Here is a 17,384-nt window from a genome sequence, read left to right on the forward strand (position 1 = left end):
TTGCATCTCATCGTTATTTTTTTTATTATTATTATTTAATACATTATTTAATACATTTAAACACTATTCGTGTTTTATTGTTTCAGTGGGGGGGGGGGGGGGGTGATTGGGCGCTTTCCTGCACCAAACAAACTCAGCTTTCACTTTCTCTCCTCAGCCTCCTGAGGCAATGCTCACTGTCGCGTAAATAAATCTCCACAGGCGTTAGTGGTTGGGGGTGTGAAGCTGCCAGTCACCGAGGAATAAACGGGATCTGGTCTCCGCTGCCAGTCGCAGAAGAAATCCCGTCTCTTCTCGGCGTTGATAGGCTGTTTTCTGTCCGTTGACGCCCTGTCAATCTGAGAGCCAGAGGGGAGGAGAGGTCAGCAGCGGCTAGCAACGCTGATCGCTCACCAAAACAGAAGCAGGGAGTCGGTAAAGTTGATCCAAACTCCCGGTTTCACACTGATATTCGTGCAGCAAATCGTGAAAAACAATAAGATGAGCTCCAGCGCCTCGCCGGTAAGCCCCGAACAGCCTCTTTACTTTTGACCTGTCAGCTGTTAGCCCAACGTTAGCCTGTTAGCCGCGCTAGCTCACCTGTTAGCCGCTATGCTAACGCTGTTTGTTTACAGCCTCCATTGTTCCAAACAACAACAAAACAGTCTCAACTGGAGCGGCTCGTTAGCTTGTCGTCGGATGTTATGTATAAACTGTTTGGCTTTTGCCACCTTAGTTGTTGTGACAAAGCTAGCCAAGTGTTTCAACTTTATTAACTGCAGTTAAGAGCAGGAAAGAGTTTAAAGGTAAAGCTGTAGAGAACAGCTGGTAGGGCTACATTTATAACACTTATTTTACCTCCGTGTGCTGCTTGCTGTGCTGAATCTGTGTTTCCAGGATGTAATAATCTTGTGTGTCGTTTTGTGTTTGGAAGAATAAAATAAAACAAAATAAAAATGGATTAAATGGGCCGTTTTCACACGCACAGCTGTCTGAAAAAAAACACATTCAAACCCGTTTCTAAGGGGACTTCATCCACCTTTTCCTCCTAATAATTGCACAAAATACCAAATAAAACTCCACTGTCAAAGTGTTCATCCATTTAGTCAGACCACTGTAAAAAATGTCTACTTTAAAGTCATAGTTATGCTTTAGTAATGACCGACACTCATTAAAAAGAGTGGTGGGTATGTTGATTCAGGATATACTTTTGGCAATTTTTAAATTGGTATTTTTTTTTTTTTTTTTTTGCATCTAAGGGTAGAACAAAAATAAAGGGTTGCCTGCCCACCCAAGGTTTAGGGGAAAAAAAGCTTTAAAACTTCTCAAATTTGTCGCTTCGTTAATTTATATTACACACAAAATACTCCGCAGCCCGTCCCTTACTTGTTGCTGTGCACTGCTGGTGAGCTGGCCGACAGGGGGACTTTGAATTTGAATTTATTTCAGACACACAAGTATACAATAAATGACAATATATAGCCTTGTAACATAAATAAATAAAAACAGTCTGAAAAAGGGTGTATTGGCAGAAGCAATAAGCTTATCATGCCCACCCTCCAAAACCAATTTACATTTGACTTTAATAATCATCTTTATTTTAGTTCCAGTGAAATTTGTCCTCTGCATTTAAAGCTTCCCCTAAGGAGCAGTGGGCTGCCACTGTGTGGCAAAGCATTTTAAGGCTTAGGGTCCTGATTCGTGTGCGTGGGATTCAAACTGGGGAACTTGGACCCTGCTTCAACTACTAAATTACACAAAATACCAAATAAAACTGTCCATCCATCCATTTGTCTGTCTGTCTGTCCATCCATCCATGCTTAGCGTGCCACATTTAGTCAGACCACTGTAGAAATATCTACCTTAAAGTCATAGTTAAGCTTTGTATTTATAGTTAAAATGAGCTAAAAAGGACAAAACTGATCATTTGTAATTATGACAAAAATTTACTAAACAACCTTGCTGATAGAATAAATAAATCCTCCAGAATCGTAGTCGCTTAGTGTTTGTTTTCCGGACTTTATCCCACCACCTGCTCTGTCCTCTGATTCGGGGCCGCAGACGATCGGGGAGCTCTTCCTCACCCTCGGAGAGATGGGTTTCACAGAACAGCAGATCCAGGCCGCTGTGCAGGCCGGCCATCTTTCTGTGACCGAGGCCGCCGAGTGGTAAGCGAAACAAAACCAGCTCAGAGCTTTTGATATGCGTCCCAAGCATCTGACGCGACACGTCTACATCTACAGGCTGATACAGGGTCAGTATCCGCGGCACACGCTGGTCAAGCAGTCCTCCCAGTCGTCGGAGAATGCTCTTTCTGCTTTCAACCCGCCCAAGGGAGGAGCGAGCAGCTCTGCATCGCCCTGTGACGTCGGAGGTAGAGTCGGTTCTGATCAAGTAGAGGTGGATCGGTTGGGTTAGAATAGGATTTCAGTGGATTTATTCTGCGTTTCCTTTCTTTGACAGCGTCCCCGGTCCTGAAGCTGTCGGACTCCTCCGCCCAGCCTCCTGATCCGCCTCCGCTCGAGTCACGGATCAAACCAGACAAGAGCGACTTTGAGGAGAAAGAACGACAACGCGTCGCCCAGAAGGTCCTGGCCGAGAAGCGGCAAAAGAAGCAGGTCAGATCAGAGACGACAGCCGCGTACGCGCGTCATTTCTGTCGCTAACGTTTTGAAGAAAATGTTTTTGTTTTTTTGTAACGGCAGGAGCGCGAGATGGTGTTAAAGCGGATAGCTGAGGACCGGAAAACCTTGCAGGCGAAGAGCCACCCCGGCTCGGCCGCAGACGCGCCGCCCCCCGGCTGTGAGGGGCAGAAACTGGGAGGAAAGATTCAGACCAATGTTGATAACAACTGCATCCTCATGGTAAGACCACAGAGGCACACCTGCAAACACGTGGGAGCTGACTAAATCCGAGGCACAGATCGAGTTTCAGGCGTTATTTTGTGCGTCGCTGCAGATCCGGCTGCCTTCCGGCGAGTCCATGCGCGAGCGCTTCTCAGCCGACGCCCCGCTGCGCAGCGTCGTGGAGCACATCAGCGGCCGCCACCCCTCCCTGCCCTCCTTTTCTCTCCTTCAGGGCTTCCCCAGGAAACGCTTTGGCGAGGCAGAGCTCGCGTGCTCGCTGCGCTCCCTGGGCCTCACTCCCAACGCCGCCCTCTGCATTCAGACCACCCCTCCAGAGACGCCCCAGGACCCACCGAGTCCAGCAGAACCGCCTGCAGCAGCTCCGGACGAGCCGCTTCCATGCGTCGTTCCTGAACCGCCGGTACCCGCTCCGGAGGAGGCGGAGGAGCTAAATCCGGCTTTAGTTCATCGCCTACCGAACGAGCTGTGGGAGGAGGCTGTAAATTATGCAGGGATACCCAGGGCGGGTCCTCCAGTGTCTGGACCTTCTCATTTCTGGGGTAAGTACCAAGTTAGCTCTGATGTGAAGTTGCTTTAATGACTCGTTTGAACCATTCCTTCCTCACGATGTGATGATAAAACAACTTGAGCAACTTGTAAAACAAGAATATGGGAAGGGTATGTGAGATATCTCTGATCCAGATGGGGTCAACAACACACACACGGGTTGAGTTATGTAAATGCTTCACCACTGCTACTTCTACACTGCAAAAACAGATCTTAAAATAAGTAAAATGTTCTTAAAATATGTGTATTTGTCCTTGATTTGAGCAGGTAAATAAGATTATTTGCCAATGGAATGAGTATTTTGACCCCTAATATAAGATAATCAGATTTTCTGCACTTGAAATAAGATGATGGAGATGAGTTGTTCCTATTTTAAGGTCAAAAATCTTGTTCCATTGGCAGATCATCTTATTTACCTGCTCAAATCAAGGACAAATACACATATTTTAAGAACATTTTACTTATTTTAAGTTCTGTTTTCGCAGTGAATAAATAAAATAGGGAGTTGCACTTTCGATTTTACACTTTCTGTGGCCGTCGACAAGCCTCTGAAACAACCCTGGCTCAGAACTGGGTTTGATTTAAATGAGTTAGTTTACGGCACAGACCCGACCTTTAAGCGTAATCCACAAACTTTCAACAGGGTTCAGGTCTGGTCTATTTCTGAATCCCCAAAACCAGTTCTCATGGGTTGTTGTTTTATTTGTTTGCTTGTTTTTGGGATGAAACAACAGACTGTGTTCAGATTTCAACCATATGGTTATTGATAAAAAATAAGGTGAAAGAGTAGTAAGATGGTCCCACAGCATGACTCTGCTAGCACCTTGCTGGCATCTTGGCTTTGAAAGCCTCACATTGAGTCCTTCATACATACAAATAAGTCAATAGCTCTTTATCTGGGGGTCTCCATTGAGTCTATAAAGTTTAGAATTTACTTTTATATTTTCATGGTCTGCATAAGTATGGACATTTTCCAGACCTTTTGTTCCTCCTTCTGTTTTCTGAAGTAGAAAAGTCTAATAATGCCTACAAAATGGCTTTGATTCTAAATGAGTTGACATACTTTATCAAGTTAGACATTGATTTTTAACAATTTATCCATCAGTTGTTCTCTTTTTTTTGTTAACAAACTGGATGCCCACTTATTCAAAGTCTTTTTGGCCTCTAGAAGCTGTAACTTGTTTCTTTTTTGATTTTTCTTCCTACATTTCTTGTCGCAGCATTTATATATAGACAAGCTGGTTGGCTACTTGTGCCAGGGCTGTCTTTCTAAACAAAAAGGAACTCTCAATCCTAGTTGCAAGACTGGATCCAGCATCAAAGCAGGCAATCCACGTTGCTGTAATAGTTTGTTTGGCCCTGAAAGGCAGCAGGTTTCTGGGCTCAGTCCGGCTGCAGCGTCTTCCTCAGTTTGCGGGTTTTAGGCTGACTCTCTTGAACAAATCGCGTGAATCTGTTGACATGAGATGCAGAGTCACTGGATGTCTTTCCTGGCTGACAGGGCGAGGCCAGAGGCTGGTTCCTGGGAACCCAGAGGATCCTGGACTGGAAGCTGACGAGGAACCAGAAGGAGAAGAAGAACCGCCGCACATTCCCAACGGTACTGTTCCTTCTGTCTTCAGACAATTGAGTCCTCCTTCCACCTGCCTCCTGTTTCCATGTGCTTCCACCTAGTATCCACAGAAAACGTTTTTCCTCCGATGTTAGGAGCAATGAGCCTCTAGCTCAGGGGTGTCAAACATACGGCCCGCGGGCCGGATCCGGCCCGCCGAACAATTTAGTCCAGCCCTGTGGCTAAATGCATTATCATTATTAAAAAAAAAAAAAAAAAAAAACAATAACAATAATAATTGTTGTCTAAATGCCAAAAAGAGCTCATCAAATTTGACTTACACAAGTGGAGCAGTATTGCTTTGCCATAGTGCTCCGCTTGATTTATGAATGTGAATAGTTTTATTATGATTCATGCGGGGAATATCTCAAATGATATGGACACTACAATGGGAAAGTAGGAGAGGAAAGGAAGAACAAGAAGAGAAAAAAGAAAAGGTGAAAGAAAGAGGAGATAAAAAGAAGATAATGATAAAACAATTATTGAAAAAAACACGTACTTCGTTTAATTGAAAATATGCAGTTCCTATATTGTCCACGAGGGGCGCTGTGTTTTAATTAGCAGATTAAGCTTCAGGTGTGGAAAAATTTAAATAATTTCTTAATTTTTATCTGTTTGATGTATTTTGTCATGTAGGACAGTGTTTTTAAGTTCCAAAAAATGTGAATAAATGTTTTTCAACATTGTACAATCACTGTGATCAGTTCTTATGCATAATGCACAAGTAAATGTTTAACTGAATAAAAGTATTGTTAAAATTGCACTTTTCTTAAAAACGCTGAGGTTATTCATAATATATTGTGTAAAAGTGAAATTCATTTAATATAAAAATCAACAACAAGTCCACTTTTATTAGTTCTATTTAATCTTGCAATGAGGTACCTCGTGTGGCCCTCTTGAGATCAGATTAAGCTGTATGCGGCCCCTACAGCAAAATGAGTTTGACACCCCTGCTCTAGCTGCACAGCTTCTATAAGTTTACTGCTTTACTGACATGAAAATGTGGGATTGTGGGTCCAGTTTTGGAAGATTACTAAAAGTGGGGATGGATCATATTCACTACTATGGAGCGTGTGGATGTGATGTCGTTTCATGCCAGACAAGGGAACGAAATCCCACAACTGTGTAGACAGTTAAAAAATCAGCCAATAATGTTGTTTATCAGAGGTATGGGTTAAAAACCCTTGACGGGTTAATATTGAGGACAGTTTTAAGCTCACAGCTGTGTAACCTTCACAGGGATGCCGAGGCTGCCTTTCTTTCCAGACAACAGGATCCGAGTAGGGTTTGAGCCCCGACACCACTGGCCGGACCAAGGGAATCGCCTCAGGTGGGTGTCCCGAGTTAAAATAATGAAATACGATGATGTCCAGTTCTACCAAAGTTGAAATTGTCCAGTTGAATTAGCGAAAAGCGTTTTAGCCTGGTTGAAAGGTTCATCCAAGAGGGAAAACCTGACAGCTTCCATGCAAAGTAAGTAGCCCATGTTGGAGTAGTTGTTCAAATCAGTTTTAGGAATATCTCGGGAATATAAAACATTTTTAAGTGGAAAAAATGGAAATGATGGCACCCGGGAAGAAGCATAAACAAATAAAAGCATTGACAGACCAAATATATACGCAAGCAAAGCAACTATCGGTGGTATTAAAACAAAGCTCAGCTTTGCTCAACAGAGCATAGAGGCTTCATGGATGGTTTTCCATGGCCGAGCTGCTGCATCTAAGCCATACCTCACCAAGGGCGATACAAAGCGTTGGGTGCCGTGGTGCAAAGCACATCGCCATTAGACTCCAGAGCAGTAAAGACACTTTCTCTGGAGCAATGAATCACAAGTCTCCATCTGGCAGCATTGCTGTAAGCACGGTCCATGAAGACAAGGGGACAGAGTTTGATGAACTAGAGCAGAGACTGAGAGCCAGACCTTCTCGTCCAACATCAGTGTCTGACCTCAGAGATGCACATCTGGAAGAGTGATCAAAAATACCCTTAAACACTCCAGAACCTCATGGAGAGCTTCCTCTGATGGGTTGACGCTGTTACAGCTGCAAAGGGTGGAGCAACATCATCCTGAACCCTGCATGCAATAAATGCAGGACAGACTTCTCTTTTGTTTTTTCCCCTCCGTTTCTTGGAATGTGGTTGTTGTCAGTGGTAAAATATGAACAAGATTTTCAATAAATATCAGCGTAAAAAAAACCTCTGCTTATTATTTACTAATTAGGAGAGTTTAAAAGCAATTGGACAACAAATATGCGACCCTAATCCGATCTTGTTGCCCATTCGGTACCCTTTTAATATAAAAGGGTACTGAAGACAAACGTATGCAACATTTTTTTTTTTTTGTTTGTTTTTTTTTACTCATCAAAATGTTGAAAAACATCTATTGTTTTACTTGTAGTTCATAACTATCCACCACTGTGTGGTGTTCTGCCGTATAAAATCCCAATTAAAACAAAATTATTTGTGGTTGCAGTGCAACAAAATGTGCAGAAAGGTTGAGTTATTTTTACAAGCCGCTGTACAAGCATTCAGAATCTAAAACGGTCAAACATTTGTGTTTGTTCTGCAAGCTTTGAATCAGTAATCAAGTTAAATTTTCTTTCTACAGCACCTTTCACAAAGTGCTTCCCAGGAGCAAAATCTATTTAAAAATACAATGCATGCTTAAACCTCTTTAAATAGATAATTTATTTACTGTGAAATACATTTTGGTGCGAGCAAACTGGTAGATGCAGCTTTAAACATAGTTTACTGATGACTGTATTCTAGCATAATATGCCACACGATTGGTAAAATGTTTAGAGCAGAGCATGTTAACTTTGTAGTAAAACAAACAATAATCTGTTTCTATATTGTTTTAATGCTTTACTTTTTATTTAACATTTTCTATTAAAAAAACCCAGATAATCCAAATTGGAAAAAAGATATCTGGCCTCTCTAGTCCATGTGAGAGTTTGCATGCTATATATAATAAATGACTTTAGTCCATCAGTTGTTTTTTCCCTGGTAGCATCCAGGCTGCCATAAGATAAAATAAATTTGTCCCATTTTCTACAGAAGACATTTCCTCTTAATCTAAAATTAAGTCATATATATTTCCTTAAATACCACTTACAGTTTCCACCTAATGATCTAAACTCAGTGGATCGCCTCTACAAGTCCCCTGATTATTATTTACTTTGCAAATAATTAGGAGTACCCTATAAAAATCCTAATCTTGTTTTTTTTTTATCTTCAGTCACAGTAGCCATGTTTACATGCACAAAATTTCACGATTGGATTGAAATGTATTTGAATTAAAAAACAAAAAAATTATTGGATTGTGCCGTTTATGTGGGCACACGATTAATTAATCTGATCATAATGTGTGTTTATAAGCACCTGGCTTTATTCAGAATAGAACCACTCTGACATGCACAGTTATCAAATTCCCCTAAAAAAAAACACAGAAGAAGAAGAACTTTCGTCTTTTCTAAACAACAAAAAATAGTACACAAAGCAGTTTTATATGAGTTAATTTTTCTTCCAAGTGCCAAGGCTGGACTTACACCAGCTTCTGATTACGATTGAAACGTTACAGAATAAATAACAATTTTGAGCTCTTTTAACGTTTCGAATGGAAAGGTTGTATCAGGAGCCCAGACAGTTTTGCTTCCTGATGTCCTTCCGTCACAAAAAAAGGCGGCAATACGTCACGTTTACGTCGGTCACATTCAGAATAACTTGATCCTGACAAGCGTTTGTATGCATGTTAATCGGATTATCAATCGGTATAAACTGCACCTCTCATTCGGATTATAATTTCATTGATCCGATCACAATGTTCCGATTGGCTTATTTACGTGACCCATTTTTATTACGTTCTGCCCTTTATTCTGATTACTCTTGTCCATGTCACCGTAGCTATTAAGATGAAAACGGCAAAATTTCAATATTTTTTGGGTGTCATGCACTTGTAATTTGGACAGTATGGTTCAAATTTGATCCCAAAATGTTTTTTATTTTATTACAAGAGCCATAAATATGGGAGTGATTGACATCCAAGTTGCCACGCTGCCTCCAGGAGAGTTAAAAAAAAAAGTGCTCCTCATTATAGGGGTGGACAATAATTAATTTATAGCTTTGCACATTTAAAACACAGCATGTCTACGTCTTCATGTGTCTTCAGAGATGCTCCAGAGGAGGAACCAGCCGACCCCGAGGAGGCAGAGGGTCCAGTGGCGCACGTGGCCGCAGGTCAGGCTGCAGTGGAGCGCCTGCAGAGGGCAGCGCAGCAGGAGGACCACGGTGCCTCTCAGGGACACCCGTCACCGCCGAAAAGACCCTTCAGGACACCAAAAGTGCCATCCCTATGTGCCTTGGCCACCCGTGCAACTGTCCACCTCATGACTGGTAGGACGCTTAGCGGTGAAATACTCTGAGAAGGTTCCCGTTGACTGAACATGTTCTGGTCCTGTCCCTGCTGCAGCTCCCAGCATGCAGTACAGCAGCAGCCTGGCAGGCTTGACCCCGGAGCTGGCCGAGCTTCTGCTCAGCCACATGTCCAAAGAGAGGTTGCTCCGCCCGCGCACCCTGGAGCTCTTCTTCGGCTGCCAGCTGCAGAAATTGGTCCTGAACTGCTACCCGTACTCCACCAATGAGCTCCTGCGGCAGCTACGGGCCTTCACAGCGCTGAAGCATCTCAGCCTGGTCAACTCTCCTCTCATCACAGGTAAAAACGCCGGCTGAATGTTGAAGTTATGGCAACATTTCTGCAAAGTCTGAGGTGTTCTCGCTAATCCCACGCGCCGGTTCTGTCCAGATTCTGGTCTGTCAGTCCTACACAGCCTGGTCAAGCTGCAGTCACTCAACCTGGCGTCCTGCAGCAAACTGACCGACTCCTGTCTGCAGTATATCACAGGTTAGGCTTGTCTCCCATGTTGTAACCAAGACTCAGATGTTTGAACACTGCAAAAACAGAACTAAAAATAAGTAAAAATGTTCTTGAAATTAGTGTATTTGTCCTTGATTTAAGCAGGTAAATAAGACTATTTGCCAATGGAATAAGATTTATCCTCTTAAAATAGGAACAATTCATCTCCATCCTCTCATTTCAAGTGCAGGATGTCTAATTATGTTATTTTAAGGCTAAAGATACTCATTCCATTGGCAGATAATCTTATTTATTGGCTCAAATCAAGGACTTTAACTTTAAGAACATTTTACTTGTTTTTAGATCCGTTTTAGATCCGTTTTTTCTCACACTAGAACCTCAATTCAATTTTATTTACACTGCAAAAACAGACTTAACTAAACTAAAAATAAGTAGCATTTTCTTGAAATTAGTGTATTTGTACTTTATTTGAGCAGCTAAATAAGATTATTTGCCAATGCAATAAGATGTTTGCACTTAAAATAGGAACAACTCGTCTTCATCAACTTATTTGCAGTGCATTATATCTAATTATCTTATTTTAGGAGTAAAAATACTCTTTCCATTGGCAGATAATCTTATTTAGCTGTTCAAAGCAAGGACAAATACGCTAATTTCAAGAAAATTTTACTTATTTTTAGTTCTGTTTTTGCAGTGTATATAGCGGCAATTCATGAAACATGTCATCTCGAGGCACTTTACAAAGTCAAATTAAATCATATTATACAGATTGGGTCAGATTATACAGATTGGTCAAAAATGTCCTATATAAGGGAACCAGTTGATTGCATCAAAGTCCCGACAAGCAGCATTCACTCCTCCTGAAAGAGCGTAGAGCCACAGGGAGAGTCGTCTGCATCGTTGATGGCTTTGCAGCAATCCCTCATACTGAGCAAGCATGAAGCGACAGTGGAAAGAAAAACTCCCCATTAACGGGAAGGAAAACCTCCAGCAGAACCGGGCTCAGTATGAACGGTCATCTGCCTCGACCGACTGGGGTTACAGAAGACAGAACAGAGACACAACAAGAGAGACAAAAAAGCACAGAAGCACACATTGATCTAGTAATCTGTTCTACATTAGATGGTAACTTGAATGTATTGTGAAGGCTGACGGTGAGGGGGAACAAAAATGAGGCACGAGCTTTCAAAATAACCATCAAAAGAAGGGAAACTGGTTTTATACTCCCTAATAATCCTAAACAAAACCCAATGTGACCAATTACCTTCAGAGGTCCCTTAATTGGTAAATTAAGTCTACCCGTATCTCTGCATGAATCCAGCTGTTCTGGAGCCTCAGACGATTGTTAGAGAAAAATAACATCATGAAGACCAAGGAGGAAAGGCCTGTGGAGATGATCAAAGCAATTTAAGTTATAAAATAACATCCCAACTTTGAACGCGTGGAACAAGTCGCTCTGATCAGCTAGTTGGCCAACAAATTAAAACCACGTGTCGTTTTCCTTCCACCTCGCTAGGGCTGAACTATTTTGTAAAATAATCTAATTGCGATTTTTTTTTTCTTAATATTGTGATTTAATGTGATTTGTTTCCAGTTTAATTTATCATGTCTTTTTAAACATATACAAACAACAAATCAATTTGTTTCCTCACTATGTGGATTAATTGCTAAAAGACCCGCAGCATCTAAACTCGGTGCAGAAATGATTGCGTTCTGCCTACAATATATTTAAATCAAAATTGCAATTTTGACTTTTCTCTGCATTAACCACAAGCAACAAAAATGGCCTCTAAATAAAGATGTTTGTAAACAAGGACTATTTTAAATATGAACTTTTAATGTGTCTATTGATCAGATTATTCAAGAGAACAGCTTTTAATTTGATTGGACATCAATCCTTGTTGAACATAAAGTGCAACCAACAAGCAAGTCTATGTATTAAACTGATTGACCTGTACTTAATGCTTTGTATGATTATACAAACTCTAAAACAAGTAATAAAATTAGATTATCTCACTGCTGCAACTGTCTTCCCTTCCATGTGGAGGCAAACCCACTTTAAACATTTTACCCACACCTAAAGGACGTGTCTAATTCCCTAATTGTTACATAGCCAAAAATTTAAGACCTCTGCGATTTGGAAATTGCGTTATTTTAAATCACGATTATATTGAAAATGCGATTAATTGTTCAGCCCTACACCTCAATGTTAGGATCTAATTTATGTTGCTCTTTCACACAAAAAAAAAAAAAAACGCCCAATAGAATAAATTTAGGTCTGACATTATGTGAACCGTAACATTTACGGCTCGCCGGTTTCTTCTGTTGATCTCCTGAAGGTTTGAAGAGCCTGAGTCTGCTGTCCCTGGATCAGACCAAGGTGACAGACGCCGGGATGGTTCAGTACCTCCAGTCCGCTCCTCCTTGTCTCTCTCAGCTCAGCCTGAACCAGACGGCCGTGACCGAAGCCACTCTGGCTTTGCTGCCCACCTGTGCGCCGCAGCTGCGACTCCTCAGCGTCAAGCAGACTAAGGCACCTTGAGCTCCTTTCCACCCAGCACCGTTAGTCCTGAGAGTCCGCTCGGCGTCTCTGTTTTCTCTTTTCTTTTTTTTCCTCACCTGGCGTGTGGCGTCGTTTCAGGTGCGCGACATCTCGGCCCTGGCAGGGATGTCCAGCCTGCAGACTCTGAATCTGGACGGGACGGGCGTGACCGAGGCGTCGCTGGAGAGCATCTCCGCCCACCCGACCCTGACCTCTCTGAGTTTGGGAGGAATCTCTGTGAAAGACGGGAATCACGCCCTCGAGATTATCTCAGGTTTGGGAATTTTAAAGACGGAAGGGATCAAGAGCTGGAAAGCCGTCGCCTAAGCTGATGATTTTCCCTTTTCTGGCAGGTCTGAGGTTGACTCAGCTCACGCTTCCTGGACGCCACACTGTGACCGACGGGGGGCTGGCATTCCTCTGCAGGCTGACCCTGCTGTCCCAGCTGGACCTGAAAGACTACACGCAGGTCACAGACCACGGCGTCAGCCACTTGGCCGCCATGACCAGGTCCTTCTCACGCCTCAGCCGCGCCGCCAGCCGCTGGTTACACCGAACGTGCGTCCTGATGGGAACGCCGTTTTTTTTTTTTTGTGTGCAGGTTGAAGAAACTGTCTCTGAGCAACACTCAGGTGACAGACGCGGGGCTGTCCTCCCTCCGCGGCCTGCAGGAGCTGCAGGAGCTGTGCTTGGACAGAACGGCGGTGACGAGCAGAGGAGTGGCTGACCTCATCGCCTGTCTGCCTCACCTTCAGGTCATTTAGCCGCTCATAGCTGCACCAGGGTGCCGTTTGGTGTTCAGACATGAATTAGGCGCTTCGGTTGTTGAATTTACCATCTTCTCTGTGTCGGGTTTCACTCTGCACTGCAAAAAGGGAACTCAAGTAAGTAATATTTTCTTGAAATTTTTGTATTTTTCCTTGATTTGAGCAAGTAAGCAAGATTATTTGCAAATGGAATAAGATTTTTTGCACTTAAATTAAGAACAATTCATCTCCATCATCTTATTTCAAGTGCAGGATATCTAAGTATCTTATTTTAGGGGTAAAAATACTCATCCTGTTGGCAAAAAGTCTCATTTAGCTGCTCAAATCGAGGAAAAATATACTAATTTCAATAAAATTTTACTTGCTTTTAGTTCCCTTTTTGAAGTGTGTTGTCCTTTCGGATCAAAGCCGAAAACCCTGCTACAGTGGAAAAGTAAAAACCTAATTAAATTCTGACCGATTTGGATAAAACGCAGAAACCAGATGATTTTATGACGTTCCAACTAGGGCTGAACTATGGACTTTAAACTTTATCTCAATATATTCTGGTTATTTTGTGATAACGATAACGGTGATGATAAAAGACCATTTTCTTGGAGTCTTTTTTTTAGGTAACTGTGACGCTGTGAGTGTATGTTAATTATAGCCCAATAAGCACACAGCAAAAACAGATATAAAAATAAGTAATATGTTCTTAAAAATTTGTGTTTTTGTCCTAGTTTTGAGCAGTTAAATAAGATCATCTGCCAATGGAATGAGTATTTTTACTAAAAAATATTTATTTTACTAAAATGAGATAATTGGATATCCTGCACTTGAAATAAGATGATGGAGATAAGTTGTTCCTATTTTAAGTAAAACAAATCTTATTCCATTGGCAGGTAATCTTATTTACCTGCTCAAATCAAGGACAAATACACAAATTTTAAGAAAATTTTACTTATTTTTAGTTTAGTTTTTGCAGTGCATAAACACTGTCCATAAAAACATTTAAAACTGTAATATTAAAACTAAATTCTAAACATATCAGGACACTGGTTACATAAAGAAGTGATATTTTTATTACCTAACTGCACAAGTATTTATATTTTTTTAATTTAGAGATTATCTCAATAAACCCAACTCGAGGAAAAATATACTAATTTTAATAAAATTTTACTTGCTTTTAGTTCCCCTTTTGCAGTGTGTTGTCCTTCAGGATCAAAGCCGAAAACCCTGCTACAGTGTAAAAGTAAATAACTAATTAAATTCTGACCGATTTGGATAAAACGCAGAAACCAGATGATTTTATAACGTTCCAACTGAGAACAATATACAACATATATTGTATATATATTGTATATATAATAAACAACATCAAGAACAGACATGTCATCTTGAAAGGCAAGTTTAAATAAAAACAGAACGGAGGCAACAACAGGCTGGATAATTGTACGGTTAGCTTACGCTACATGACACAACTGAGAACGTGCCTGGTATGTTAACATAACATATTAAAAGCTATTCAGATAACTATAGCATTAATAACATGCGAAGAAGTTAACCAAAGAGCCCGTGTCACTCCAAATAACTAAAATCCAGTTAAATCTTTCTTCATCCTCGGCGTCACTTTCAAATAACTCCGTTAACTCCGGAGGTAGAAGCTGCAGCACTTCCGCTTCTACGTCGCTTACGTCTGATTCAACACAGGCCTAGAGCGCCCTCTTGTGGTTTGGTGTGAAAATAACAGCTGTAATGATATACCGGTAAAAATGTGTAATAATTTCACACATAAGGCCCGTTTACACTACACTTTTTTAACCGAGCCGAGACCAGTCCGAGCTCGGTAACAGAGATAACTCTTGTGTGTAAATGGTCAGCAGACTGAACCGGACCGCGCTAAACATAACCAGACCGCGCTAACTGCAGACCAGTTCCTGAGCAGGTCTCGGCCTGGTTTATTTTCTGGCCCGGTTTTCTGATAAAGAGCGCATGAGCAGACCGCGTCATCCTCTTACAGTCAGCTGACTGTCCGCGGGTTTTCCGGCAGTCTGGCTGCACGTCCCGATTCACACTCCATTCAGACAAATTTCAGACATTCATAATAATACTAGCTTCCCTACCGTGCCACACGGTTTCCAGAGATGATTCTACTTAGCAGCGCAATGAACCTCAGTGTCTGTCGATGTTTCCTGCGTATGTTAATCCTTATTAGACGTTCGTTTGTCTCATCCACATCCCAAAAAGCCAACTTTCTCAAGTAAATTCACCAATGGTTGCCTTCTTCCCCTGACTCTCCACAAACACCGAAATATCACAATTATAACCAAACATAACATCCTGAATGTTACGGGCGCCGCCGTTTTGTGTCGCTTGGTCCCGCCTTCAATCCCAGAGAGCGGTAGTACCGCAGATCGCCACTAGGAGGCGAGGAGCAACCAAGGAACCGAGATAAACGGGTCGGCTTGTCTTGGGTAACTGATCCAAGCTCGGACTGGTCTCGGCATGGCTCGGTTTTTAAGTGTAGTATAAACGGGCCTATGAGTCGCACCCCCGGCCAATCTATGAAAAAAAAAACTGCGGCTTATAGTCCGGAAAATACGGTAATAGTAAGCGAAGAGCTGTGTTTTGATTGTAATTTCCTGCTTTGTAGGTACTGGGCTTAGCCAGCACGCAGGTGGGAGACTCTGTGGTGAGGAGGGGTCTGGTCCACTGTCACCAGCTCGTAAAGATCAACCTGAGCCGCACACGGATCACAGACAAAGGTACAGCAACAACCCTCAGCCGCCCCGACGGAGAACCGATCGCCTCTGCTTCCATGAGCGATATAAACCTCAGTGTTTTTCTACCTCCCCCTGCAGGTCTGAAGCACCTGAAAGACATGCGTCTGTCTCAGGTGAACCTGGACGGCACCGGGGTCACCCTGGTGGGCATCGCCAGCCTCCTCTCGTTGACCAACATCGGCAGCGTCCGGGCCACCAACACCCGCGCCATCCCACTGGACGACGTCTCCGACGAGGACTGAGGAGCGCTCTGCTCGGACTAAAACGAACGCTGATGAGCTCGAGCGCCGCCGTCTGGCGTCTGAAACGCCGCCGCCGGCAGGACCAGCTGGGAACGGCATTTAGTAAAACACTCCTCCGACTTGCACTGTCTCAACTCCAGCTAGTGCCGTTAATCCGACAATCATACACGCCGAGGTTGAAATCTTAAAAAAAGGGATAGTTCAGAAATTTAACGGTGAAGTTCTGCTTCATTAGATGGCTCTCCTGCCACCTCTAGTCAGTCCAGATCTCCACATTAGTTGGTCCTGGAGGCAGAAGCTAGCTGCTGTTTAGGAGGTTTTTAACCCGTGTTTCTGGGTTTAAAGACGAGAGAAGTTCCTTTTTTAGCAGCGCCTCTACTGCGCCCGTATTCACAAAGACTCTCAGATCCTCTATTAGCCTAAAAATTCCTACTTAAAAGCAATCTTAGTGAGGAGGTACGGTTAACCCCTGTTGCTACACTGCAAAAACGGATCTAAAAACAAGTAAAATGTTCTGAATTGTTCCTATTTTAAGAGGAAAAATCTCATTCCATTGGCAAATAGTCTTATTTACCTGCTCAAATCAGGGACAAATTCCATATTTTAAGAAAATTTTACTTATTTTTAGTTCTGTTTTTGCAGTGTAGGTGTGATGCTGTCTTTCAAGAGTTGTTTGATAGTACAAGAAATAAAAAATAAAAAGTTCCCTGCTCGTGTAAATCGGTTGCATTTGGCAAAATGGCCGACGTGAAATGGAGGAAAAGCAACGCTCCGTTCTGCTCTGGGGGAGGAGAATTATTCTTTAAAGGTAAATTGGTCGCTGGATCACGGCACAAATGCAGACTTTGAATCATATCGCTACAGATTAATTCGTTTTTTTCCTCTGCGTGTCTGGATGCTTTATAGCAAACTGCATTTAGGCTACTAAAATTATCACGCAATGCCGAAGATAATTTCTCACCTCTTTTTATATATATTCTAAGTAAATTTCTCCACTTTTTATTCATGATTATACAACATTTTTCCTATTATTTATTTGTCCTCAGTAAAGTGACGTTAGGTAGAGCTCCCTTTAACCCGTCGGGCCGCTGAAACCAATTAATTTCTTTCTATGGGAATGATAAAGTTTATCCTATCTAAAAATAATTGCATCATTGTTAAAGGGGCTTATTTCCTCCAGTGTTTAGGTGTATT

At 42.2% G+C, this 17,384-nt stretch overlaps 1 protein-coding gene across 1 annotated transcript; it reads left to right on the forward strand.

The window, feature by feature from the left end:
• Positions 1–237: 237 nt before the first annotated feature.
• On the forward strand, positions 238–16,672 carry LOC118556204. Its single transcript, XM_036125047.1, has 17 exons — positions 238–501; positions 2,041–2,147; positions 2,223–2,353; positions 2,443–2,597; positions 2,685–2,843; positions 2,938–3,385; positions 4,894–4,992; positions 6,244–6,334; positions 9,173–9,396; positions 9,473–9,715; positions 9,806–9,904; positions 12,217–12,410; positions 12,519–12,693; positions 12,773–12,929; positions 13,021–13,174; positions 15,819–15,930; positions 16,027–16,672. The coding sequence occupies exons 1-17, from the start codon at positions 481–483 to the stop codon at positions 16,188–16,190; spliced, it is 2,733 nt and encodes a 910-aa protein (XP_035980940.1). The 5' UTR covers positions 238–480; the 3' UTR covers positions 16,191–16,672.
• Positions 16,673–17,384: the final 712 nt, after the last annotated feature.

Source organism: Fundulus heteroclitus, chromosome 21 (assembly GCF_011125445.2).
Source record: "Fundulus heteroclitus isolate FHET01 chromosome 21, MU-UCD_Fhet_4.1, whole genome shotgun sequence".
NCBI lineage: Eukaryota > Metazoa > Chordata > Actinopteri > Cyprinodontiformes > Fundulidae > Fundulus > Fundulus heteroclitus.